The 27,647-nt window shown below is 34.5% G+C and overlaps 1 protein-coding gene across 1 annotated transcript; it reads right to left on the reverse strand.

Moving 5' to 3' along the window:
• LOC150098869 (uncharacterized) lies at positions 1–27,077 on the reverse strand. Its single transcript, XM_090405483.1, has 5 exons — positions 26,809–27,077; positions 16,310–16,350; positions 13,931–14,341; positions 1,923–1,992; positions 1–1,796 (listed from the first exon to the last, which is right to left on the reverse strand). Exons 1-5 carry the CDS (start codon positions 26,888–26,890, stop codon positions 1,474–1,476), a joined length of 927 nt encoding a protein of 308 aa, XP_090261609.1. The 5' UTR covers positions 26,891–27,077; the 3' UTR covers positions 1–1,473.
• Between the last annotated feature and the right edge of the window lie 570 nt (positions 27,078–27,647).

Here is a 27,647-nt window from a genome sequence, read left to right on the forward strand (position 1 = left end):
ATTAACGGAAAGTTATCAACATAATATGAAGTTCTCAAGTTTTATTCATTCGTACAAAAATAATAACAAAATAAAATAAATCGAATTTTATAAAGCAACAATCGTAATTAAAATTTTTGTTGTTATGCAGTAAACATGACAATTCTTCTACCTCGTTGCTACTTGCGTCACTGATTGGTTGATGACAAAGAAATGGTGTGCATGATAATTGAAATAAATAATCGATAAACATTACCTCATAAGTCTTCAGTATTTCGTATTGATAATAAAGAGCATTGCCAGATGGAGATGACTGATCCTTTCATTTACGATAAAATAGTGGAAGACGCACATAAGAGTTCCATACCTTGGGTGATGACGCAGACGATAACTCTCGGTATTTGTATCGCGAGTCGCGCGATGTTAAAAAAAAAGTCAAGGACGTCGTTCAAAAATAAAACAATAATAATAAGCAATGAAATTAATATGAATTAATATACATTTTCTTAGATATTAATATGTAAGGAAATGTTTTTATTTCGTTTATTTCTCCGATTTGCATAAAAAATCCCAGAACAGACCATCTTTATTTATTCTAATTTTCTAGTAATTCTTTAAATTTCCTTTCTCCGTTCATTAGTAGGTATGCAACGTAAATTTCTCCAGTTAATTAGGTAATAAATAGCAGATTAACTACAAACTGTATCAATTATCCTACATGAGTCGCTAAATGAAAAATATTTTAAACTATAGGGATATATGATTACATATTTTCTGATATGCAGTTATATCACTTAAAGTACATAGATTTTTTTTTTATAGTATTAAGTCATATATAACAAATGGCATTCTTATTACCTGAATCAAATAGTGAATCTTGATTTTCAAGTGAGAAATAAACTCAGTTAGGAAATCAAATCAAATTATAAATAAAAAAAAATTATGAATTATAAATAGAAATCAAACTATAAACAGATTTTAAGCACTTTAAGTCTCCATTTAGCGAATAAAATAAGAAGGGAAATTAAATCCTTTGTCTAGTTCAAAGATGAGTTAGTAATGGCATGTGATAAGTTTCGAAAAGCATGAAATATGCCTCTGAGTATAAATAGCAAAAAGTGTGTACAAATTGGAAAAATTTGAAATTTTCGGTGGGAAAAAAATCTCAAAACGAAAAACCAATAGGGTCGTAGATCATAATTTACTTATAGTTAACTTTGTTGTTGTTTACATCAATAAACTGATTCTCAGTAATGTATTGGCAAACATGTCAGAAATTTTGCACGAAACAAAAAAAAACGGGGGGGGGAAGGAGAAACAAAGAATGAATAGGAAATCTGATATTGTGTAATCAAAGGATGGACGACTGGATGTTTTATATTTATCCATCTTCTGTATAAACAAAATCTTATCACTTGAAAAAATATATATTAAAATGTTTAAATTATTTTTTGTAATCTATCTCCAATGAAACAGTAGCGACTTTAAATAAATTTAATTTTTGTTAGTTTGTGTTTCTTCTTTCCTATTAGGGGTAAGAGGAGGTGGAAAATTACTCCGAATGAGACTGTCTGTAAAAACAACAATTTCTCCAGGTTCTGGCTGTCCGTGCTTGCCGTCTTTATCTAACATGGTTTGCTGTTTTGAAGAAACGCGTTGCATATTATTAGAAGACGAGATTGGAATTGCCGAAAGCGTGGTGAGGGCTATCGATGTACTATCCTCTACATTATCATAATCTTCAAGTTCTCCAATTGCCGCTCCGTCTTCTTCGATATCAATTTCAAAATAATCCTGAAATTTGTCATTAGGTCGTTCTGTAAAATAAGAATGAATTAAAAATATTAATTTATCAGAAGAAAACAGTCTCAAAAGGGTCATACTATAAATATGACTGGATTAATCACCACAACATAAACAAGGTTTTTTTGGAAGAAACTTACCTGCCGAAATGAGTCCTTTGCCAGGGAGCTGCTTACTCAGAATATTCTGGTCTTCTTTTTGTTGAATCATCTGAAAGTTAATTTAATTACATTTAGAGATAAGACTTTATTATTATTATTATTATTATTATTATTATTATTATTAGCAGCAGCAGCAGTAGAAGCCTCTAGAGAGTCAAAGTATCATCGAGGAAGGTAAATGATTGGCTGCCTTACCTTCTCTAAACTCATTCACACTAGATACGCTCACCACTTTAACAGGCAAACTATTCCACCTAGTAACTTCTTTGTGAAAGAAATTTCTTGTTCTTACACCTTTCTTACCACACACACACTCAATTTCCAAGGGTGCCCCCTGTCCTCTTCCCACCTTCCATATAACTAAAAATTATTATTACTGTTACGTGACATCCAGGGCCGTCGCCAGATTATATCTTGCCCTGAGGCAAACAATTAAATATCGTCCCTGATGGATTATAAGACAAAAATATAAGAAAATCTCCAATTGCTCTTTTGTTTTTATTTCAAGAGAAACATTAATGCAAAACGATTACATAATCATTATCAGCCATTGTCGATCCACTGCTAGATGAAGGCCTTTCCAAGATTATTCCAAAACTGTCTGTCCATGGCTCTCCTTTTCGATGTCACTCCTGCAAATCTGATGATATCGTCAATCCACCGTGATTTAGGTTGGCGTCGTGGTGGTTTTTCCTCTCGTGAAATCCAATCCCGTACTTCTTTTGTCCATCGTTGATCTTATCTTCGAGCAATATGCCCAGCCCATTGCCACTTCAGATGTTTCACTCTTCCTACGATGTCAGAGACTTTGGCTTCATTTCTTATCCGTGTATTCCTTTTGTGACGATTGCACGTTACAAGGTCATTCCGACAATGCTTGGTTGGGCAGTATATTGTATGCTTGCACGCGTTATTTCTGTGAGATCCGAAACTTTTATTATTGATGTTTGTTCGTGGCGATTGTGAAATATTTTTAATAAAGCAATTTTTTAATATGTAAATTTATTTACTAATAAATTGGTTACTGATTAGGAAAAAAATATTTATTTATTTATTTATTATTATTTTATATATGCAGCATCCCCACTTAAAATTTTCACCGGCCGCCACTGATACCTATACTCAGTTGGTTACTTTGTAGCGCTTCTGACAGATATGATAATTCCTGTAGGATATCAATCATTAATGCTAGATCTTTTAAAAATTCCAAATTGAGAAGTCGATTTAAAAATCCCTTATTTTATCGTTCGATGCAAAATGCTTGCACAAAGCTGGGTAATTTTTCCACAGAGCAAGAGCCGTTCGTAAACTGCAAGCTGCCCATCGTGATCCAAACACACGGCCGTTCTTTAAAATTTCAATACCAAGGTCTTTTGCAATCATATTTAATTCTCGTTGATTTTTTGGTGATTGATGATAAAAAGCATACAATTTATCCATAAATATTTCAAAATGATTTATTTCTTTAATGTTTTTTATCGAATCGTCTAATGCTAAGTGTAAACGATTAGCGCAATGCCAAATCACAACGTTGGGAAATTTTTGTAGAAGTTTGATTGCAACACCTGATTTGTTTCCTAACATTACACAAGCTCCATCGGAACAAAATGCAATGAAGTGATTTTTTATATAATTATCAGAAAATCCATATGAATTTAAAGTAGCATGTATGCATTCCACGGTGGTATTTTCTAGTTCTACAAGATAATTAAACAAGAAGAACAAGGGACTCGCAAATTTGAGAAAAATTTAACAAAGGGCTCGCGCGAGCTCCTTATAGCTCACCACTGCCTATACTCCAATCAATGGAAATTATACTGAATTGTACGATATAGCCACCGTAAAATTCTATAAAATCTGCGTTTATACAATATATAAAATCTGCATATTATTTGGATATATTGCAGTCAGAAATAAGTACAGCTGACTTTTTACGCTGAAGATTTCTAATAAGTTTTTTTACATGCACTGTTGAAAATACATTCCTGACTGCATTCCTCGTGAATAATTTATACCACTTTCAGTGCTGCCCTCATTTAATACGTTTTTTTTTATAATGGGATATGAAAAAGTATCAAATCCTTACCAACTCACGGTATCGACTGGCTTAAAATCTTTCTTGTGTGTGATGCAGATTAAAAAGAAATCTGACATTTAGAATATCTTTAATCTATGTCACCTTTATCACATCTGATTCCTTTTATAGTTCTCTTCATTTTTTTTTTTCAATACCTTCCAGAACACGTCTACATTTTCCCTATAATCTGCGTTTAGCTACTGTTATACTGAATTTAGCTTTCTTGCATTTTTCTCTATATTCTCTAAAGGCACATGCTGTCTTACTTGCAAGAAACATGCAGGTAAGGCAGCATTTCTTTTTTTCAGGAATGCCTCTTCAACTTCCTCGATCCATTAAGAAGTTTCGATTTTTCAAACTTTAACACATATTTCTCTGTTTTTCAGTGTTTTCTTCGGATTTCGCCACTGGGGTTTTGATTCTCATTCTCAAACTCTTTGCCTTCTTCCCCAATTATATTTGTATATTGGAGTCTACAGTTTAGTCAGAAATCTGCTCGGATTTGAGTCTTCTTAAAACTTTCGTTTTTGTTTTCAGTGTGATACTCATTTTTATCTTGTTCAAAACAAAATGGTGACCACTTGCTATTTCACTTCTCTCGTATATTCTTACATCCGAAGTTAGCGCTATCCACAATACCACAATCAATAAGCCTTTTCTTATTTATTATATTCCCTCCATGTGAATTTATGCCCATCTTTATGTCGGATTTTCTTAAAATATTTTTACATATTTGAGATCTATTCTGCTCTCAGATTTCTAACAAGAGCCAACTTTATGTCAATCTATAATGGTTCAAAGAAATATGTCGGCATTGCATTTTTGTAATCTCTGTGCTACCTTCACTTTCTTTCCCGTTCATTATTCTTACCCTGCCGAGGGCCTCCCGACGATTCTGTTGAGAATCCTTATTCTTTTCATAGATACAGACGTTTCGAATGATTCCCCCCTCCCTTTCTTTCTTAGTTTCCATTCTTTGGTCATTTTGAATTTCAGTTGAGAGCGATCTATTAAACTGCCGCACAAACAGTTGTAGTTGGTTAGTTGGAATTATGGCCGAAGCAGCTAAGAGTATGAGGCCAATGTATTATGATTATAAATTTTGTGTTCTTCTAGGCGGTTTGTCTGTTTTGTGGGATGAACGACATTGCCACTACCACCATATTATGAAATGAAACCGGCTCACTCACTCACCTTCACATTCGGGAGAGAAGGAGAGGGGGGGGGTGACCCTTACAAAAAGTACTTCGAATTTCGTCTAGGATTCAAACTCAGGTATTTTTAAGCAAGCATCGTCGTCCATACTGACTGAGCTAATGAAGTGCATTACAGTAAGCAAAAGTGATTGTATAGCGCAGTTGGAATTCGAATACAGATCGGCTAAACCCACTGAAAGTGGATTTAGCCGATCTCGTATCGGGAGAAGTGTTTCTACCCACAACCAAAACAGACAAACTAGCAGTAGAACATAACATGAGAAACGGCATCGTAGTGAGGCACGAATTTGTGACAAAGAAAACATAATTTCCAAGTGACGACTTCAAATAACACACAGTTGCACCTTAGTGAAATATCAAACATATGCAATTGCAGTTTTTATATATCTTTTTATAGATGCTCTAAATCAGGGTCGGCAACCGGCGACCCAAACGTGTATTTTTGGCGACCATAAAAGGTTGACCATACTTGCATGGCATGTGGCCCGTATGTTGAATTATTTAAATAATACATTTTATAATATGAATAATAAATTAAAAATAATTTTATACCTATACTTCGTGATATCATCTGTGCAACTTGGAAATACAAACAAAAGGAAACATTTTTTTGGTATTATTGAAGATTTACAAACGGAAGTTTCAACAAGATTTTGTTGATTTTCATAAAAATAGCATCGAAATGCGATTATTTTTGAACACTTTTAATGTCGAAATTGATGACGTAACCAAACCAACTACAGATAGAAGTTTTGGAATTACAGCACAATGAAACATTAAAGAACGCATTTTCGTTAGAAAATATCCAAACATTTTATCGATGCTTACCAAAAAAAAATGTGAATTATTAATCAGTTTCGCAAAGAAGATGATAGTTGCATTTGGAAGCACATATATTTGAATACGCATTTTCTGCCATGAATTTTAGAAAAAATACATTTTTTTCTCGACTGACTGATGAACATTTGCATGCTTCGATTCGAATTTGCGCCTCAGGTTGTAAAGTGGATAGAGATAATTTGGCTGAGGGAAAACAATCATAAAAGTGTCACATTAACAGGGAGACACACATATTGTGATGCACAAACTATATTACTTTGTTTATGTGATAATTTTTTATTGAATTTCATTTTCATGCTTGTTTCATATCTGGTACTTTAAATATTTCTGTGTTTTTTTTAAATTGATATAATAAAATTGATAACTTAAGTATTTTTTCACTCACTATTTTCTCTTAATTAAACGCTTGCTGCCCGATTATTAAAAATAAAAGCTGAATGTGGCCCACGAGGCTGAAAAGGTTGCCGATCCCTGCTCTAAATTATAAATAAGCTTACAATTATTATATTATTCGAAGTATAAGTGTTTAATTTTATGCTTTTTATTTTTATATTTTATTATTAATTAATTTTATTCATTAGTCTTATTTATATATCTTTTTAAAAACTCTTGTAGCAAAATGCTAAAAAATTGGATAATAAAACACATGTTATAGTGGTTATTTGTGAACATTGTTTTTAATGAAAAGAAAGGAAACGCAATGAAAATTATTTTTAAGATAGAGGAAGAAGATGCAAAAAATATGGGAGGCGCTGCCGTCTAAAGTTTGGAGATTTATTTTTCTTTATTTCGCCATTGTATTCAAAACCACAAAACGTCTAAAATTAAGTTTGTTGATGGGGGGGGGATACTTCAGTTACGTTTCTTTTGTTTACCGCTAGTTTTATCAGCACGAAGCTGATAAACAAACTTATAACGTCAACAGCTTTGTTATTTTTTAAGTATATATTCAAACTGTTAGCCGCGTGCTACGCTAAGATGAACAAATAAACTTTCTAGTTGTTTAAAATAAATGTTTATTTTATTAATTTCTACGATTTCTACGGAGAAAGTTTATGAAACATGCAGGTGCTGAATTCAGAGGTGAATGTGTAAGCGGACAAACACAGATTGAGATGGCCTGGGATGGGTGGGGGAGAGTTTAGGTGTGAGGAAAGTTGTAGAATTGATGGTCATATAGAGGAAGTGACTGGGGAAGGTATTGAAGAGTCACATCGTAGGAGTGACGTTCGTAGGACTTGTAGAAGCAGTAATGATTTCTTATGTTTATTCACTAATGCTAGAAGTATTCAAAATAAGGGGAACGAAATTGTTGCTTTGCTCGAGTCTGCCCCAAAATTGTTGGTATAAGTGAGACGTGGTTAGATAACGATGACATCCTGACAGGAATAGAGATGAACGGATATGATATTTTTCGTGAAGATAGACAGGAAATAAAGGGAGGAGGAGGAGTACTGTTAATGGTAGCAGATGAGTTGTGCCCATCTAAGGTGGAATTGCAAGGTGCAAATAGTGGTCACGGTTTTGAGGGGGTATGGTGTGAGGTAGAAGTAAACAGGATGAAATATTCAGTTGGGTATTGCTATAGACCTGGTAATATGGAGGGTAATGAGAAGGAAATGTATAGGCAAATTGGCCTAGCTAGCAAGAAACGAGTTATCATTATGGGCGACTTTAATTATGGTAATATAGACTGGAAGCAAGAGACTGCATCTGGGGGATAAAGAAAGTGAATTTTTGGAGTTTTTGAAAGATAGATAAACCTTAGGCAGCACGTAACGGAGGGTACACGAGGATCAAGAGTATTAGATTTGATCATCTCATCAGATGATGTTATTATAAATGAGGTGTCAAATCTTCCACCAGTTGGTGAGAGTGATCACGTGCAGGGTGACCAGTCATTCGAGGACGTCTGTTAGAAAGGGATATATGGAATTATAAGACTGGTAATTACGAAAAGCTCAGGAAACGCTTTCGATAATAAACTGGAAAGAGGAACTGGATGGAAAGGATATCGATGCTGCTTGGGCCATACTCAAGAACTATTTGGTGGAGGCAATATCAGAGTGTGTTCCAAGGGTCAAGAGGGTAAACAGAGTGGGTGTAAAATGGATGAATCAAGAGATAAGGTATGCAATCTGGAAGAAGAAGGTATTATGGAAGAAGCACAAGACGAGTGGTTATAACAACCAGTTGCTGAGAAGTACAAAGAGCAGGCGAGGAAGATGACTAGCTTGATAGGGGCAGCAAAAATGCAGTATGAGCAGCAGTTAGCTAAAGCGGCCAAAAAATCCTAAGGAGATTTTTCGATATGTCGCTAGTAGACGAAAGAATGATTATGGTAGGATGGGATTGATTGGTGAAAACGGAGGAATGATAACTGCTGCGGAGGATATAGTTGAGATATTTAGTGAGCAATTTCTAAAGGTATTTCATTCTTGTGAATGTGGCATCATGCAGAACTTGAAAGCAGTGCGAAAGGAGGAGGAGGAACTGTTAGTAAGTGAACAGGAGGTATACGAGGAATTGAATAGACTTGATGTAAATAAGACTGTGGGACTTGATGCTATTTCACCACGTGTCTTGAGGGAATGTGCCAGAGAGTTAACAACAGCTTTTGTATATCTTTTCAACATGAGTCTCTCACTGGGTCAAGTTCCAAAAGAGTGGAAAGAGGGTAAAATTGTTCCAATTCATGAGGGAGATGATAAGAGTAAGGCTTTGAATTATAGACCAGTCTGTGTGTCTGGAGTTGTGGTCAAGGTATTAGAGAAGTTAGTTAGGAATAAGATTCAGAATTGGGTTGACAACGGAAAAATACTCTTTGGCGGTCAGCATGGATTTACTAAAGGAAGATCGTGCTTTAGCAACTTGCTTACTTTTTATAATAAGGTGACAAATGCGTTGGATAAGAGTGTTGCATATACAGTGGTATATTTAGATTTTGCAAAGGCGTTTGATAAATTGCCAGATGACAAGCTGGTAATTAAATTGGAACGGATGAGGCTGAACAGCAGATTGGTTCGCTGGATTGGAGATTGGCTGTCTGATAGGTATCAGCGAGTTGTCTATGGAGGAGCGATATCCCAGAAGAGGAAAGTTACTAGTGGTGTACCTCAAGGGTGTCTGTTTTGGGTCCATTGCTGTTTAATTTGTATGTAAATGATATCTGGAGAGGTCTGAATGGTGATGTGCAGTTGTTTGCAGATGATGCAAAGTTGGGGAGAGCTATCAGGAGTAGTGTGGATGCTGTAGCTTTGCAAGAGGACTTGAATACACTGGCTGAGTGGGTAAATAAGTGGGGATGTCAATTCAATGTTTCAAAGTGTAAGGATTTGAAATCTGGGAAGCGGAGATGGGATGTAAAGTACACAGTCGGTGCAAATATCTTGGAAGAAGTAGAGGAAATGGGAGATCTGGGAGTGATTGTAGACAAGGACCTAAAATTTCGGGGACATGTTACTAAAATAGTGAAGACAACAGATGACGGGAATGATGCAGAGGACATTGACTTGTAGAAGTAAGGATGTTATGGTTCTTTTGTATAAGGCTTTGATCAGGCCACATATGGATTACTGTGCACAGATCTGGTCACCTGGTTTTCAAAAAGATGAAATTGCGTTGGAAAAAGTTCAGAGGCGATTGACTAAGGTGGTTTCTGGTCTCTGGAATGTAGAGTATGAAGACAGATTGACAAAATGCAATTTGCAGAAATTGGTGGATAGAAGGAGGAGGCGGGGGGGATATTATTGAGACATATGAGCTGTTAAGAGGTTATTACCAGATTAATGTCGGGGAGGTTTTGCACAGAATGGATGAGGATAGCAGGAGAACAAGAGGTCATTCCTGGAAGCTGTATAAGGAGGGTGTGAGCAAGGGAGTGAAGAGCAGGTTTTTTGCATGGAGAGTGGCGAGTGATTGGAATGCTTTGCTCGAGAGTGTGGTGTATGCAGATACAGTGAATATATTTAAGGCACAGTATGATAAACTGTGTGTATAACAATGGACCTCCGACGATGAGTCTTTGACTCCATGGAGGTTTTTATAATAATAATAATTTACTGAAATAAGAAAATCTAGCACTAATATTCTAATTAGGCATACTTAGAAGAAATCATATGTGGACAGTGAAAGTTTTGGGGAGCCTTAAGGAAACAGGTATAAATTCTTCATGTTGTATACGATTCCAAACAGTGGCGGCCGGTGAAAATTTTAAGTGGGGTGCTGCATATACAAAAAAAAAACACTTTTTTTTCCCTAATCAGTAACGAATTTATTAATAAATCAATTTACATATTAAAAATTTCTTTATTAAAAATATTTCATCCTCACCACGAACAAACACCAATAATAAAAGCTTCGTATCAATAGCAATGACAAGTGCGAACGAATATCGGCGTTAGATCGCAGTGCATTTGTTTCGTGTAACGATAATTGAAAAAATATAATTCTTTTCATATTTTCAACAGTGACGCTCGTCATAATTCTGCCTTGTATCTATAATAAATAAATAATTATATGTTATTTTAACCAAACAAAATAAGATTTACAAAAAAAAAAAACAGTTCACCACGAACACATGTTATTTTAACAAAATAAAATAAGATTTACAAAAAAAAACAGTTCACCACGAACACATGTTATTTTAACAAAATAAAATAAGATTTACAAAAAATAGTTCACCACATGCACCAATAATAAACGTTTCATATCTCACAGAATTAAGGCGCGTAAGCATACTAAAAATACACTGCCGTTTGAGAAGTTACAGTTGGGAATGACGTAACATGCAATGACAAGAGCAAACGAATATCATCGTTAGATCGCAGTGCATTTGTTTCTTAATCTAAAGCGTTAATCGAGCAATTCCAATTATTAACTATTCAATGTCAAAACATAAGATGTAACCTTTAACATGTTGCATTGCATTTATATAATGTTGTAAGCATTGTTATTATCTATAAACACAAACAAAATTTAATTTTTTCATTTTTTCCTTGGGGGGGTGATGCAGTGTCGCAGTGCTTATGTACGAGCCGCCACTGATTCCAAAGTTATGCGTTTGATGAGTTGAAATATATACTAGTAAGGCCCAGCTTTTCCAGCCAAATATGAAATAATCAGATAAGATCAACTATTTTCTTATGCATTTTCACGTGAATTAATATTAAGTTCTAACTTGGGTGCTGCAGTTTCACAGCACCCACTAGCGCAGAAGTTTTCGAAATATATTTCCAAGCTTTTTTCATTATTATTATTTTTGTTAACATTATGTTGCATTATTAGTGATACAACTGAACAGCTCCTAAATGGAGTATCGTAAGATTTTTCTTAACATATGCAAATATAATACCAGTACGTAGGAATAAGAATGCATTTATTCCTAGAAATATTTTAATGTTATTTTTTACTACAGCAAATACACAAAAATAGAGTAGAACCCAGCATTATTAATCATCAAATTATATAGGAGAACAACTAAAAAAAAAAAAAATATATATATATATATATATATATATTTATATATTTTTTTTAAATAACGAAACCTGTGGTGAGTTCATAATTAAGAGAAACACACGTATTAACTACAGTGAAAATTATTTAATTGTAAATATTTCATCCTAATAGGATTCCCATACCTTACGTCAAAGGCATCTCCGAACGTCTTTCTAAAATTATGAAGAAATACAATTTTGCCACTACTTACAAACCTATCAACCAAATTTACAACTTGTTACCTTCTCCTAAGGACAAACCCTTACCTTTAATGTTGCCTGGCGTTTATGAGATTCCATGCTCATGCAAATTGTCTTACTTTGGACAGACAGGTAGATCTGTTCAGAAACGTATCTCGGAACATCAAAACCACATTCGTCTTTTTAAACCGCAGAAATCTGGCCTCTCTCAACACGGAATTGAAAATCCAAGCCACAGGATCCAATTGGGACAAGTCTAAACTTTTACATAGATCTTTATATAAACATGAACGTTTATATAAAGAAAGTTCTGAAGCCACAGACCAAATTTAAACAGCAACGACGTTCTTACTATTCCTAAAGTATGGAAAATTGTCATACAAAATTGTGTAAAATAATTATTAGTTTTTTTTTTTTTTTACTTCTGTAACACGTTACGCACGTTTAATGAGATTCTATTGTAATCATGCGCCCTAACTGTATGTTATTCCTATTATTGTTTAAACTACTGTACTGATGATGTCCTAAGATACTTAGAATGAAATATTTACAATTATATAATTTTCACTGTGGCTAATACGTGGGTCTCTCTTAATTATTATCATATTTGACTATTAGGGTGTAGCTAATCAAATGCTCGTTTGGATATGTGTTTACGTGATTTCCTTTAATTTCGATAGATACACAGAATTGAAATGCTTACAGTCGGAAAGCCGGTAAAGTTATGTAGAAGTAGATATAATTTTATTTGGCTTGTTTTTAGTTCTTCCCTGCACTGTTGGAAACGAAATTATTGCAAAACATACTTTTAATGATCACGCTGAAAAATTACCAATAAACTAGTGGATCTAGCGAAGAACCTAAAACGCCTCATTCTACATAGTTAAGTTACTATATGAAGGCATAGTAACATAACTATGTCAGAGTGAGGGGTTTTAAGTTCTTTATTATAGTATTTTATGTAGGCACCTACCGAGAGTTCAGTTATTAAATATATATAACTTTCGGATATGAGATCGCTACCGTTCTATAACGGAGTTGATGACAACCAACACTTCAAAATAGCTGTCAGGCCAGTAAAACTGAAAAACACTAATAAACGTCAAATATATTTGCTCTAGGGATCGTGGCTTTCAAGTAGTGCAAACTAAGGCAACTCCAATGTCAAAGGTTATATTCGCATAAGCTCTGAAAATATGAACTGCTGTTATAAATAAATGGATATATAATGTCCTCTGATTAATAACTATGCCAGAATGAGGTCTTTTAGACTCTTTATTATAATACACTATAAAAATTAGCAATTGCAAGGTCTAAAATACGTATTCGTTATAATACGTTACGTCCGCATGTTCTTATGAAAGATAAAATTATTCATTAATTGAGGAGTTTATGCAGCCTCACGTCAGCCACTATTTTGCCGAACCGCTTCCATTATTCCTCCACTTTCCTGTAATCCTGTAAAAACAAGTGCATTTACTAGTCAGCTTTAATTATAGTTCGGACCTATCAAACCAGCTCAAAAAAAAAGCAGCTGTAAAACAGAAAGATTAGCATTGAACACATCAGGGATAGAAACGTCGTCTAATTCGAGGAATCTCGGCTCAGTTCTTTTACTGTTCCTTATGGTAATATGAACCATTGGAACTATCATAGCAAGCAATAATACTGCGAGGGGAGAATGCTTTCTCGACTTTTCACTTCATGCCCATTTTGTACGTAAGAGGCAAACCATATATACATTTATAATAAGGCAGAGAGCATTGGAAATGGTTACAAGAATATGAGGATAACTTCACAGTCCTGTGACAGTCATCTGTTGCAATTGAGTACCACTGAAGCAATAGCACATGCAGACAGCATCGCAGCCTGATATTACTTTGCAAAGTCCATGTCCCAATGAAATGAGGCTCTTTGGTGAGCATGCATTCTTTTTTTTTTTTTTTAGGTACTTTCCTTTAAATGAGAAAATTATTTCGAGGAAAATCACTTGGAGAAAGTCTCGTGTTTATTAACTCTACGAAACTAAAAGATGTAATATAATAGAAACAAGTTATATTCGCCACAGAACACAGAATAGATTTCGCTAAATTTTTAAAGAAAAATACTGTAACGAAAAATTAGGTCATGCTCCTGTATGTATTCTAAAATACTCACGTTGTTACCATTGACTTCAGCTGACTGCTTTTCTGAAGATGGTTTTCTATTTTGATTAGCAGCTGCTCTAAGTTGTTGAACCAAATAGTTTTCCTTCTGATTATCGATGTTTTCTTGCGACGAAGACGAAATGCGACCAACTGTAGAAATTCCACCAGATGGTGTTGCTGATGGGATTACAGAAATTAATTTATTTTCTCTTTTTAGATCTTCCGTTAGACCACCAAGCCGCTGAATAAAATCTTCGAGCCATCTTCTTTCTTTCACATTTTGAACTCTTTGTAAAATATTCAAGGCCTCCGAGAGAAGAAACGAGGTTTTCTGAATGAAAAGGTTTGGATATCCTTTGTCATCATCTGGTGGATATGGTGGAGGACGGATATGGTATCTGGACAATGGCTCGTTCACTTCCTTTAAGTTAAAATTTAGAAAAAAAGAAAAAAGAACAATAAGGACTTTGAAATCTATATAGATTAGGAAATTATTTTTAGAGAAATTTTTCCTCATAAGCAAAAAAAAAAAAAAAAAATAAAAAAAAAATAAATAAAATAATATATATATATATATATATATATAATTATTATTATTATTCGTGACACTTCCAAGGAGTACGAAGACTCATAGCAAAAGGATACCTATTGTACAATTTTCCGTCTCCACCTCTACTACCAATCATGTACATCAACGCCAACTACTGCCCACCACCACCACAGCTAGTATTTTTTTGTCTGTAAATTGCGTGTGTTCTGAAGGATTGATTTGTCTTTATGCGGGATGAAAAACCCGAGTTTCCGGGAGAAAAAACCCTGCTACCTCAGTATGACATCGGCTAACTCACCTTCGATTGAAAAAGTCCATGTAAAGATTCCTCCCGTCATGACGAGACTCGAGCTTAGGCCTTTTCCAATTGAAGGGTGCAACGTAGAGAGAGAGAGAGAGAGAGATAATAAATGAATAAACTATTTAGTTGTATACATAAATATTATGCAATCATTAGTAATATTTGGACAATGGCCAGTTTAATTTCTTATCAAGAGATAGTTGCGCACTTGAAATGCATGTACTGCATTAATCTGAATGCTAGAATCCGAAAGTAATCTGAATTATTAAAATGTTAAGCAGATTATTATGTTGAACACAAAATTTGGAGACCGTGGGATGTCTGTATTTAAATATATCCCATTGCAAGATCCTTAAATAACCTAAAGTCATTAGTTCCCAACTCATGTACACGGGTTATCCAGTTAGATCTATTGAAATATTTACAAATTCTACGCACAAACGATCGTTTGGATAGCAGCCAGAACAACCCTAGAAAGAACTTTTTTTTTTTTCTTCTTTTTTTCCCCCTCCCCTATTTTGTTTGAAGAGGCAAAACTTGAATGCAGTATCGTAACACAGCAGCCAGTATTTTTATTTTGGGGTATCAAATACGAAAAAAACAGATAAACTTCCAGAGATTTAGGTAAAGGCGTTATTTAGCTTACTGAGAGGTACCCTATCTCATACGAAGATGGCAGCGTTTTTTCTTTTTATTTTATTTTTTCTCCCTTCCGGAAACTAGTATTTTTCACCCCGCAAAACAGAATACACACAACTGACAGACATTGCAGATAGGATTAAATTCTCTACGATGAGCATTAATTGAATTTATTAATATAAATTACAGGATCATGACAGGCTGCTGTAGTCCAAGGGGGGGTGGAAGTTGCAGATTAGGCAGCTAAAATCATGAGTGGCGTGTATTATGCCTGTTTGTACTTATGTTTAGCTTTGTGTGTCGTGGAGTAGAATATATATATTCTATTCTCTCTCTCTCTCTCTCTCTCTCTCTCTCTCTCTCTCTCTCTCTCTCTCTATATATATATATATATATATATATATATATATATATATATATATATATATATATATATATATATATATATATATATATATATTCCTTGCTTTATCAATGGGATTCTTTTCAACCAAAAGGATCCCATCAAAATCCCACCTTTCTACCAAAAGGACATCTTTTCGGGTTTTTTTTTTATTAACTAGGTTCAACACCTAGCCAATACGATACAAAAAGATTTGCGTTTACTTCAATATTTCCATTCCAATTATTTTTCTTTTAAACAGAACAGCAGGGACTGGTTCCGTTTAGTAATTTTTAAAATATGAAGAGCTCACTGTCTTAAAACTCGGAATATTTGAATGTAGGTTCAAATCTGTGCCTTGTCACAAGCCTACTTAAGCTATTCATTCCTTACTTAGAAATTCGACTATTTTCTAGACTAGCAATATTTTGGTATCGTTTCAAATTATTGAAATGTCAACACACTATGCTTTTATTTCTAAACGATAAATACGTAATAAGAGAATGAAATTACTTACATTTTTATTTTCTGTATTTTCCAGTGGAACTCGATAAGAACCTGAAAATCAAAAAAAAAAAAAAAAAAAAAAAATTAACTCATTACCAGTATCACAAGTAGATTTTGGAAATTGGAATTATCAATTGATAACTTTCTGATTATGGAACAAACAAAAGTAATCAGTTATTACTATTACGTGAACCCACCAAGAATCCAAGGACTCATCGTGGGAAGGTACACTACTCCACTATGCGACTCACCATCTCCCCTACTTAAAACCTCCAACTACCATCACAATACGCAATGCCATCTACCAATGTTAAGTATATTATAATATTGAACACATAAAATTTGGAAAGCGTGGGACGTCTGTATTTAATAATATCCTACTGCAAGAACCTTAAATAATCTAAACTCCAATGATATGTTTTTGGTCTGTGAATTGCGTATGTTCTCTCGGCTGATTTGCCTGTGTGCGGAATAGAAAACCGGAGTTTCCGGGAGGGAAACCCTGTTATTATTATTAATAAATATAGAAATGATCTGAGAAAATAACAAAACTTATGTTTTACGTTAGCATTATTGAATAGCAACATCATTCGTTATTATAGTTCATTTAGTAGAACAGAATTCTATATTGTTTTGCCTAATTCTGCCATGAAAAATGGTTTAATTGAAATGGTTCAAAGTATTTGAGTAAATTCCCAAATCCAAATTTCAATGAAGTCCATCCAGTCGGAGTTGAGGATGACTATGCACACGAAGTACATTAAAAAAACACAAAAAAATTAATACGTAAAGAAATGTTTAGTGAAACTCACCTAAATCGATAGTTCGGATAGATTCAATGTTCGATATAAATTCGAAGAAAGATGATTATTAAAAAATGATTAAACATGCAGAAAAATTATCGGATGTTCCGGATATTTTAATTATTGGATTTTAAGTTCAGGCAGATTTTTTTTACGAAAGGAATTACGAAAGGAAAAGAGCAACAACAAAAAAATCTTTTTCTACTGACCATTTAAATGTGTATTTACATTTCATCAAAAAAAAAAAAAAGCAACGTCAGAATAGAAAACATAAATAATTAGTGCAATAAAATCATTCCTGAAATACTGTATTTCAAAACATTCTACAAGGAAATAAAAAAAAAAAAACATTTTGTCAACAGAATTTACTAACCCATGCAGTTTATTTCGGCAAGTTTATTTGTTTGATTTGATTTTTTCCTCTCTTTGTAAGTGCAAACATTCATTTTCATGACCTGAATACCATTAATAAAGTGTCGTTTTGTATCTCTTCAGAGAACATGGTCTTTGTTAGTGAACTGAAGAATTAGAAGCCAAGCAAATGCTTTTTCGTAAGCATACAACCGTTTTTATACTTAACTTTCCGTCGCATATTTCAACAAACGGCTGGTTCAGTCGAAATATTAAAAAAGAATCCCGAATGCGTATTTTGAAAATGTGAAGCTTCTAGTAATCCTGTGTGTAGTAATCCTAGTAATGCGTGCGAGCGAGCGCGCTAGGTTTCTCAATAAAAAAAAAAAATAAATAAATAAAAATAAAACTACCATTTGGCGAAATCGATGGAATGTAAGCGCAACTGTAATATTATCCAGCTTTAAAAAGAATTTGAATAATATATAACACAGCACCGAACAACTGGGAAAACCAGATACGAACCGAAAGCCAAGCCAATTTGGACGGAGAAATGCATGACCAGTAACATATAAGTTTAATATTGGATGTGGCTTATATTATTTGAATATATAACTTACAACTGGTAAAAATAATCTCTCTCTCTCTCTCTCTCTCTTTTGCAGCTCTTCATTTAAACCACTTACTGTTATGGTTTCCATCTGTCTTTGCCGTCTAAATATTTAAGAAACGCAAAAGTCAGTCTGATAGGATCAATCGAACAAATCCAGAAACTTTCGTGTAATGCAATGACAGACAAAAACAATTGGATTTCAGTTATAAAGGCATTTTTATAGAGAAGATAGCGCATGCTGTGGTAAACGAAAAGAAAATTCGTTCGGCTGAATCAAAAGGAACTTTCTGGAAGTACATTTCAAAATAAATAAATAAAATTCCACTTCGCAGCAAGTAAAATCTGTTAAACAATTCTAGAAACCAGTAAAATATTAAAATGGAAACTAAATATAAGAAAACGTATATTTAAAAAAAATATGAAAAAAAGGGAAGAGATTCAGTGCTTGCATTACATCGCATATGTTGTCCAACAATAAATTAAACGCTGATTTTGTTACAAAGTGTGTGCTAACACCGAATCGATAGTGATGACATTTGCTATTTTGATAACGATGAAGAGTCAATAAAAGTTTTTTTTTTTTTCATTGCGATAGTCTAAAACAGAGAATCCATGTCAACTTTGATTTGCTAAAATAAATAAATAAAAACCTTCCGAAAGCGTGGATGGGATGTTCAAACTTCGAGCTTTGGAATGGATAAATGCTTATTCTCGAGGTACAGATGATTATCTGTGCATTGAGATGAAAATGGTGAAAACGTTGAAGTATTTGACACGAATATGCATTTAACTACTAGAATGATAGCTGATAAATTAAATATCAACAGCAAAGATTGATTTCACTGGAAATTTGGGGATGCAAAGTCATCCTTGCATCAACAGAAAGAAACTTGGCTGCACGCACAGTTGCAGGGTTGCAATTTTTCACAAATTAGGATTGAAGAACACGAGATGGCAGCAGTGTATGCCACACACTCTCTCTCTCTCTCCCAGAAATTAATATTATTAATATTAAAGATGGTACCAGCCTGTCTCCCGATTTCCAAAAGTTTGTTCGGTCAAAAAGGCTCCTGCCTATTTCGTCCGAGGAACAAAAAGGGTTAGCGGATCTATTTATTTTTCTCACTAGATATTATAAGTTAACATCTGGTATCAAAGCTAAAATTGTTGCCATGTGTGAAAAAAAAAATTCTTGATAGCCCAATTTTTATCACCTCCAGTACATTATACACTGGAAGAACCTCATATTACTTGATATCAGGGAGATCTCTTGCTACCGAAATCTCAGACATTGATGATAATACATTTATAAATTATTTATATTTAAAAGTTTATATAAAATACTTAACATATAATATTTAATGTAGTATTTAAAATTTATCATATTAATATAAAAAAAAAAAAACGACGCAGAAATGGTCCGCCATTTTTCAGACTATCAGTCCAGACATTTGATCATCTTCTGAAACCGGCGTCACGATCAGTTCCATCATCAAAAAAGAAATTCAGTTGCGTTTCTCCTTCTATCGCCATTACTTACATCATCGAGGTTTGTGAACAATGCTACGTGGAGCTCTAAAATACATAAAAACCAAGAGGAATATCGTGGTAAGCTGGAACGAAGCCAACGTGAATGTGCAGTGCTGGGGGGGGGCGAGACTGTAACAGTATTATCTAGGGCAAGTTCTATGTGAAGGAAGTATGCCAAAGTTTCCGGAACACTTGAAGCAATTATGAGAAAAAGAAATTTTTCATGGGCTGCAAGAAAAACTGGCAGACGAACTACTACGTTTTTAATGTCTTAGAAAGTCTTAAAGGCAGATAGCAACATTAGTGGCGTGGACCAAATCGATCGCTATAAAACTAAAATAAAAACAGAAAAGTAAAAGACGTTTAAATAGATACTATTGTATCAAAGACCTCTAAGAAAATGTTCGCGGAAGTGCTGAGTCCACCAAGAAGGGGGGGGGGGGGATCGACAGGGAGAGAGAGAGAGAGAGAGAGAGAATAAACAATTGGCAGTAATTTTTGAAACTGTTTAGCACAGTAACTAGCAATATTTCCCAATTACGTACAAATGCTATTATTTGTCATTAAGCGATCAAACATACAAAATCATAAAGTGAAAATTCTAAAAAAATCTAATCTCCAAATGGATTCGTTTACTGATATTCTTAATTATGAGCTCAGAAGGGAAGCTGCCTTCGAGAGGCTGCCTTTTTTTTTTAGACATTTAAACTTTTCTTTTAAATTACATCATCATCATCATCATCATACGTATCAAGGATTTAGGCCTAGTATGGCCTGTTCCGGCCTTAGAAGTCATCGTTGAATTGTTTAAGAGGACGTCCTGGTTTTCTTTTTCCTAATGGCTTGTACTTTAAGGCTTTTTTTGGTAATCTTTCTGTTTTCATTCTTTGAACGTGTTCCATCCATCTATGTTTATATTTTTTAATTTTTTCAATTACTGGTTCTTGGTTTAATTCTTTCATAATATCTTCGTTTCTTTTGTGATCAAATAGGGTATACTTTGCAGTTTTTCTCATAAACTTCATTTCTGCTGTTGCTAATCTTTGTTTGTCTTTTTGTTTTATTGTCCAGATTTCGCTTCCATACATTAAGACCGGTAGAGCTAATGTATTGTATACTTTTAGCCTGGTTTGTTTTTGAACTAGGTTTGGTTTAAATATAGAGTTAATTACTCCTGTTATTTTTAAATATTTTGCAATTTTTATGTTTATATCTTTTTCATTTTCATAAGTGATCATACATCCTAGGTAGTTAAATGAATTCACCTGTTCTAAGATCTTGTTATCTAATACTATTTTAGTTCTTGCTGGATCTTGTCCTTTAAAGGCCATAGTTTTTGATTTTTCTGTTGATATTATCATACCATAATCTTTGGATATCTCATTTAGATTTAAAATAGCTTTCTGTAAGTTATCTTCAGAATTTGTAATTATTATTTGATCGTCTGCAAAAAGGAGAGTGTTTAAGTTAACTGTAGGTGAAAGTTTAATTCCTTGATGTAAATTTTTACTCCATTTTATTATTATTTCATTTAAGTAGATATTAAAAAGAGTTGCTGAGAGGGGACATCCCTGTCGGACCCCTTGGTTTATCTCTCTTGTATATGATAGCTCATGATTTAATCTTATTTGTATTTGATTATTTTCATATATACTTGTGACAGCTTTTAGGATATTATTTGGTATTTGTCTTTCTTTTAATATGTTAAATAATATGTTTCTTTTAACTTTGTCAAATGCTTTTTCAAAGTCAATAAATGCAATATGTTTTTTAAATTACATTAAAAAACTAAATAAACATTTAAAAATAAGCAAAGATAAAAATAACTTTCTTTATAACTTAGATTGCATTATTTGTAAAATACAAAAATGTGAAACATATAAGCATGGTGATAATGACGTAAATAATTCCCCCCCCCCCTCCGTCCAAATAACATTTGTGCAATATTTTCCGTTATATGCTCTTTAAATTTTGGGATCTCTTCTTGATATCCTCACTACTCAGTAAGATTGTTACTCCATCAATCTTTTAAAGCATGAAACAAAAATATGTATGTAGCGAAGTAGAGTAGAGTAGAGCGCCCTCCCGCGATGAGTCTTTGGAAGTATCACGTTGCAATAATAATAATAATTAAATAGTTGCAAAGTAGTATCATGATTGTTAAGAACATTACAGAGTGGTTTAATATAATAACTCGTTAGCAGAAAAGCTGTTTGCTTCCATTTGTCTGCATTATCTTTTTGTCAGTAAAAATGGCCGATTATTTAAAGAAAAGTTGAAATTTGTATAATTAATCTGTAAGGTAGTATTATTAATGATCAGGTAGCTCTGTGGAGTTCAAAGAGTCGCTGTCGCTTCATGTTGATGCACGCGCACGCTGTGTTGACAAAAGTATTTGGACACCTAGTTGTAAAAAAAAAAAAACGCGTTTTAATTACTAATTAATTAAATCGCATTTTAATTCGAGTGGGACTCCTTTGGCCTGAATGACAGCAACTACCCTTAGGGGCATGCTTTTAACCAATTTCTGTTACATCGCAACACGAATATTCTTCCATTCCTCGCGCAAAACCCTATACTGATGCCGATGACGGATGCTGTGGTATGGAGCAAATTCGGCATTCTAATTCGTCCCAAAGATGTTCGATGGGATTTGTTTGGTGAAGCCAGTCTCGGACACGCAGCGAAGTATGGCATGGAGCAATGTCGTGCTGAAGCATGCAATGGTCACTGCCGAAGTACTTCCACAGCGTCGGAAGCACGAAGTTGCCCAGTATGTCCAGGAAGCCATCAAACGTCATGATTTTGGCCATGTCCGCCAATGGACCAAGTTCCATCCAACTGGAACTTGGTATCCTTGATGGCAGTATCAAGATGCAGTCTAGCTGGAACCGTTTCCAGGGTAATCTTTAGATCCAAGCACGACTATCAGAGTGAAACATTTGGAAGCGATTCGTCGCTCCACAGAACCCTTTTCCCAATTACTTACGGTCCAGGAACGATGTAAAAGACACAAGTCCAAACGCCGTTTGGCATTGAGGGATGATGTGTGGCTTATTCGCAGCAGCTCTGTCGTAGTAACCCAATGCATGCAACTCTCTGCAGCCTGCGGACAGTTCTATTGCTGACAGATGTCCCTGCAGCTTTTCAAGACTGACTGAGAGGTCTGTCTCTGATGACGTGCGGGATGGTTGAACAATCTGACACAAAGCTCGTCGATCTCGGTCAGTAAGTGTCGATGCTCTCATAAGGCGTTTTCCTGCTGTGGTAGCACCATCAACTTTCCATCTACGAATGACATAAACAATAGTGGATTTCAGAATACTGAGACGGGTAGCAATGTCACAGACAAGAAAGAGCACTGATGGGACACCTAACTACCACTCCATAGTCTGGGTAGTGGCCCTTCCTATTATGCACAGCATTATACATGTCCAAAAGGGGGGGGGGGTGCTTTGCATTATGAGATACATACTAAGGCAAGTGATACGAAGTCATTAGCCTCTATTATACAAGTAGCTCAGACATGCATATATTTCACGCACCAAACATTGTTTTGCTTCCTTGTGAAAATACAATTTCTTGGTATCTTTAACGTATAATACACCCAAGGTAAAAGAACTTTCTACATAATTGATTTCCCTGTCCAACTTTGTATCATTAGAAAAGATAATTTTTACTCCTAATATTTGAAATAAGATCAATTATGAATATGTTATATAACAAGAATCCTAATAACGAGCCCTAAGGTACTCTGCTCTTAACAACTCTTTGAAGACTCTCCTCTAAACACCACCTTATGTCGTCTATAAGCCAACCAATTTCCTACCCATCTCATTTAATGAAACCATTTTTATGTGAAACGCTATCAAAGGATTTGCTAAAATCCAAATAAATCATATCATGGCCATTATCTTGATCTATTTCTCTTGTGATCTCTTCATAATAAGTAAGCAGATTTTGCCATTACTTCGTCTATGACACTAAGATTTATTGGCCTATAATTCTTCACTTTATCCTTATTAAATGGAACATCTTTGCAAACTTTCAATCAGAAGGAATTATACCTAATCCAATAAACCCACTGAAGATTATCAAACGTAGATTAATTAACGCTAACATAACGCTTAGCATACATCTGTTTGCTAAGAAGGGAGGAATATCCCTGCTCCTTCCCAACATTATCAATTGTCAAGTGATTTATGATATTAAATATTACCCCTCCTGTATTATGTCATTCAACTTTCCCTTCAAGCTGTAATTTCAAGCGAGTATTCATATCTACACTCGCAAAATTCTTATTAAATTCACATACCTGCACCTCGATCATTCAGAATTTCCCCAGATGTATTGGTTATGTTACTTGTTTTTCTTATATTTTAAGAATTTGATTACTCATCCAGCCGACTCCAGGTTTATTAGAAATTCATTCCTAAAGATTAATTTAAACCTTAAATTATGCAAGATGTCCCTCAGGATACTATCCATTTTCGATGAGCATTTTTCCTATTAAAAAACGTCTCCCAGGTGATACTTCTTAATTCACTTAACATACTATCAAATTTAGCTTTTTTTGAAAGGAAATCAGCGATGTTTTTCATTCCCACAAGAGCAGATGGTTAAGTTCTTCTTCCCTTCACGTATTAGGCCTTGTGACCTGTTACGGGACTAACCTTAGCCCTTCTAAGCTGTACCCATCCCGAGGATAAGAAGGCTAGCCTTATGCCTCCCGGTGTGTCCTATGTCTGTAGATGCGTGTGTTCACGGGGATGGTTTGTCTGCTTGAGGGAAGAAAAACCCTGCAGTCCACGCCCAAGACCGGCTAACTTGGCTATGTCTGAAAAAGATCCTTAAGCTCCTCACGTCGGCGACGGGATTCGAGCCCAGGACACCCCTTTCCCTGGCATATGGTTGCGAAGCGCATAGCCACTCGGCTAACCGCGCGGACGATGGTTAAGTTTACTTCTCCAAATTCAAGGGTATAGCAGGTTACTACCGCCATCTTGTGTTTCCAATCCTAACCGATATTATTATATGAAACAGTGGAATCTGCGTTCGATTTTTCTGAGTTTTCGAGGGAGATAGTATATGGTGTTATATATTCTAAACATTTTGCACATTCGTTTCATTTTGCAACATATATGTGTGAATTTTTGATCACTTGCTCTTTCTGGTATTCTGCAACCAATATAATAAGTCGCCTTTCAGAACAAATGGGGTTGTAATAGCTTACAACATGGTGTATGTTGGTAAGTTATCACTTCAATCAAAAATGAACTTTTCGAGGGAAGAAAAGTATTGTATTCATGATCGAACAAGTTTCATAGCGCAGCTCGCATTAATAATAATAATAATAATAAAACGAAATTGTCTCCTGCGTTGATTTGTAGCATTACGTTTATAAATGCGCATTGCAATATCTATGGCGTTTGTAAATTAGGAGACGATTAAATGCGTGTGTTCTGAGACTTTTTTGTGTGTGTGTGTTGGGGGGGGGAATAAACTCGAGATTCAGGAACGAACTCGTTCATCTTTTTGTGAGACTTGATAATTCACTTTCAACTGAAAAGCCTTATAAATGTTTCTTGCATACGCTGGGTTTCGAGTCTCCAAGTCTTTCCAACTAAAGCATTATCCTTAAAAGATGCTTATACAATCATATTGCAGTCCCGGGCGCCAATAATAACCAAAAGGACAACAAATAAATACTATCTTAATTTCTTTCACACATTAAATGGGCGTTATATGGGAGACACCTCTCTCTCTCTCTCCCTTCTAACGTCTAGGACTTTCTGGAATGCATTTTTGATTAAGCTTATAAAAGGGCTGTTTATACATACAAGTAATGAAATATTCATAAGTCAACAATCTACGTGTTAAAAAGCTTAATTCCATATGAATATGGTTTCATTCATGGCTCGAATCAGTGGTCAAACGGAGAGGTGGGCTTTTCCCTTCTGAAAAATTAGAGCAAAATAATATTATGCATTTTCTGCTACATACCTATGCCCTTTCTACTTTTTATTTATTTATTTATTTTTGAATATACAAAGTAAAAATAGTAAACAAATATTTCCCATTTTTACCACTATTTTGACTTAATAAATAAAATAAATGAGGAAATAAGTTAAGCAACCAAGTTTTTTATTATTATTATTTAAATAAGTTGACCATTGTATGTCCATACAAGAGATGCTTATACCATCATTTTTCTAGATTTAGCAATTGTTGAAATTGAGTAGGATAGGGAGGGGGGCATGGATGAATAATGTTAACCTGGATACAAGGATGTTGGCTAATAGAAACTAGCGTGTTATGGAATAGTTCTGATGAGTTGGAGAAGCGATGTCGCAAAAAAGAAGGTACCACAAAGTTCTGTTATGGGACAGCTGTTTTTTTTTTTTTTTTTTTTTTTTTAACTTACATTATGTGAATCGTATTTTAGCACCGTGGGCGGGCAGCTCCGAAAACCGTGCTCTAGAAATCAAACATGAAATATTTTCAAGCCCTTTCAGGCTTCCGTAAGCAGCATGGTGGTCTCGTATCGTGTGATGAAATTCCTCTCCCTATTCATCTCTATTGGTCGGTAATGAAATTCATTCATCACCGACCAGTGGGTTCGAACCCCACTGAGAGAATGGATGTTTATGAATGTCTTGAAGTGGTAGATGAATTTCATCATCCATATTTTAAATATCTAAAAATACTGTTAGAAATTAAAAAAATAATAATAATAAACATTCTTTCCCACCCTCACATACACATCATATAAGGTTCTCCTATAAAGATTAGATAGAAACATTTGGAGTAGCGTTGATTGCATATTTAATCCAGTAGTTTACTGTTATAATATTTTTAAAATACTGGCTAGCAAATAGTATTTTCTGATTGGTTTACGATACTAAAATATTAAAATATTATAGCCCTGTGGTTAAATATGAACTGCAGCTTTTATTCTATAAATTCGGCTTCATTGATTTCATAAAAACTCTCCTAGTGGGCAGCATTTCAGGAATCCGCTTGTCAGCTACTTCTTACATACACAAAATTGGCTTAAACAGTTCCACAACTAGCTTACTACTTTACTCTTGTGGCTTTTTATTTATTGGTAATCAATTTCTCATTATTGCTATTTTCGCAATCTAAATTAAAACATAGAAGATAAAAAAAAATAAGTTAAATAATATAATATATATAAATTAATATATTTACCTCGAGGTAAAGCTTCAGCCGTACTTGCGAGAACCATTAGAAACATTACGGTAACGTGAACTAGTTGTAACCATGCTGCCATTCTCTCTTATTTTACGGTGTTTGAAGAGAACAAACCTCTCTTCCTGATTGTACAAACCGTATTGTTTTTCGTTGCAAGTTGCTGTCAGTGTTTCTGCTGGATCGATAACTGTCCTGCGCTGTGGAAGGACACCGTCGAATGTAATCGATAAGAGAAAGAGAAAGTGCGCAGAAAAATGGAAACGGTATTGAAGAGCTTATAGTAAATAAAAGTGCGATTGTAAATATATGTATTGAGAGGTATGGCCAGGGTTGTAGAAGCGTTCTACTGCAGGCCCAAGTTTCATTGAACGTAACTGTTATTATCTTCTATAATACACTGGATCAAATATCATTTTGCTATTAGAGTTGCTTGCATTATAACCTAACAGGGTATAGAGCATTTTCATGCATGGTTATTTACAAAATGTCGTTTCTATATTCGCATTCTTCGATGGAGGTATACGTTTAGAAACGGCGTAAACAATGAGCAAATATCTTATTCAGCTTCGTGAAAACAGATTAAATATTTAAACTGGGAAAAGTTAATAAACTTTTATATATATAAGTAACCTTTTCTCAAGGATTTTTGTGAAATACAGGTGAAACGTACGATTAACAAAATTAACCGACAATAATGCCACGAGTACATAACAGAAATAACTTGACGGCTCTAGATTAAGTAAAATTTAGCGTTCACGTTTCTTGTTGAAGCTTCCTCCTATTGTTTTCTTTTCAAGTTTTGCTTTTAAAGTATGCTGCATAAGCCTCATGATTGG

Source organism: Typopeltis vanoorti, chromosome 15 (assembly GCF_054136105.1).
Source record: "Typopeltis vanoorti isolate ZY-2024b chromosome 15, IOZ_Tvanoo_1.0, whole genome shotgun sequence".
In the NCBI taxonomy this organism is placed as follows: Eukaryota; Metazoa; Arthropoda; class Arachnida; order Uropygi; family Thelyphonidae; genus Typopeltis; species Typopeltis vanoorti.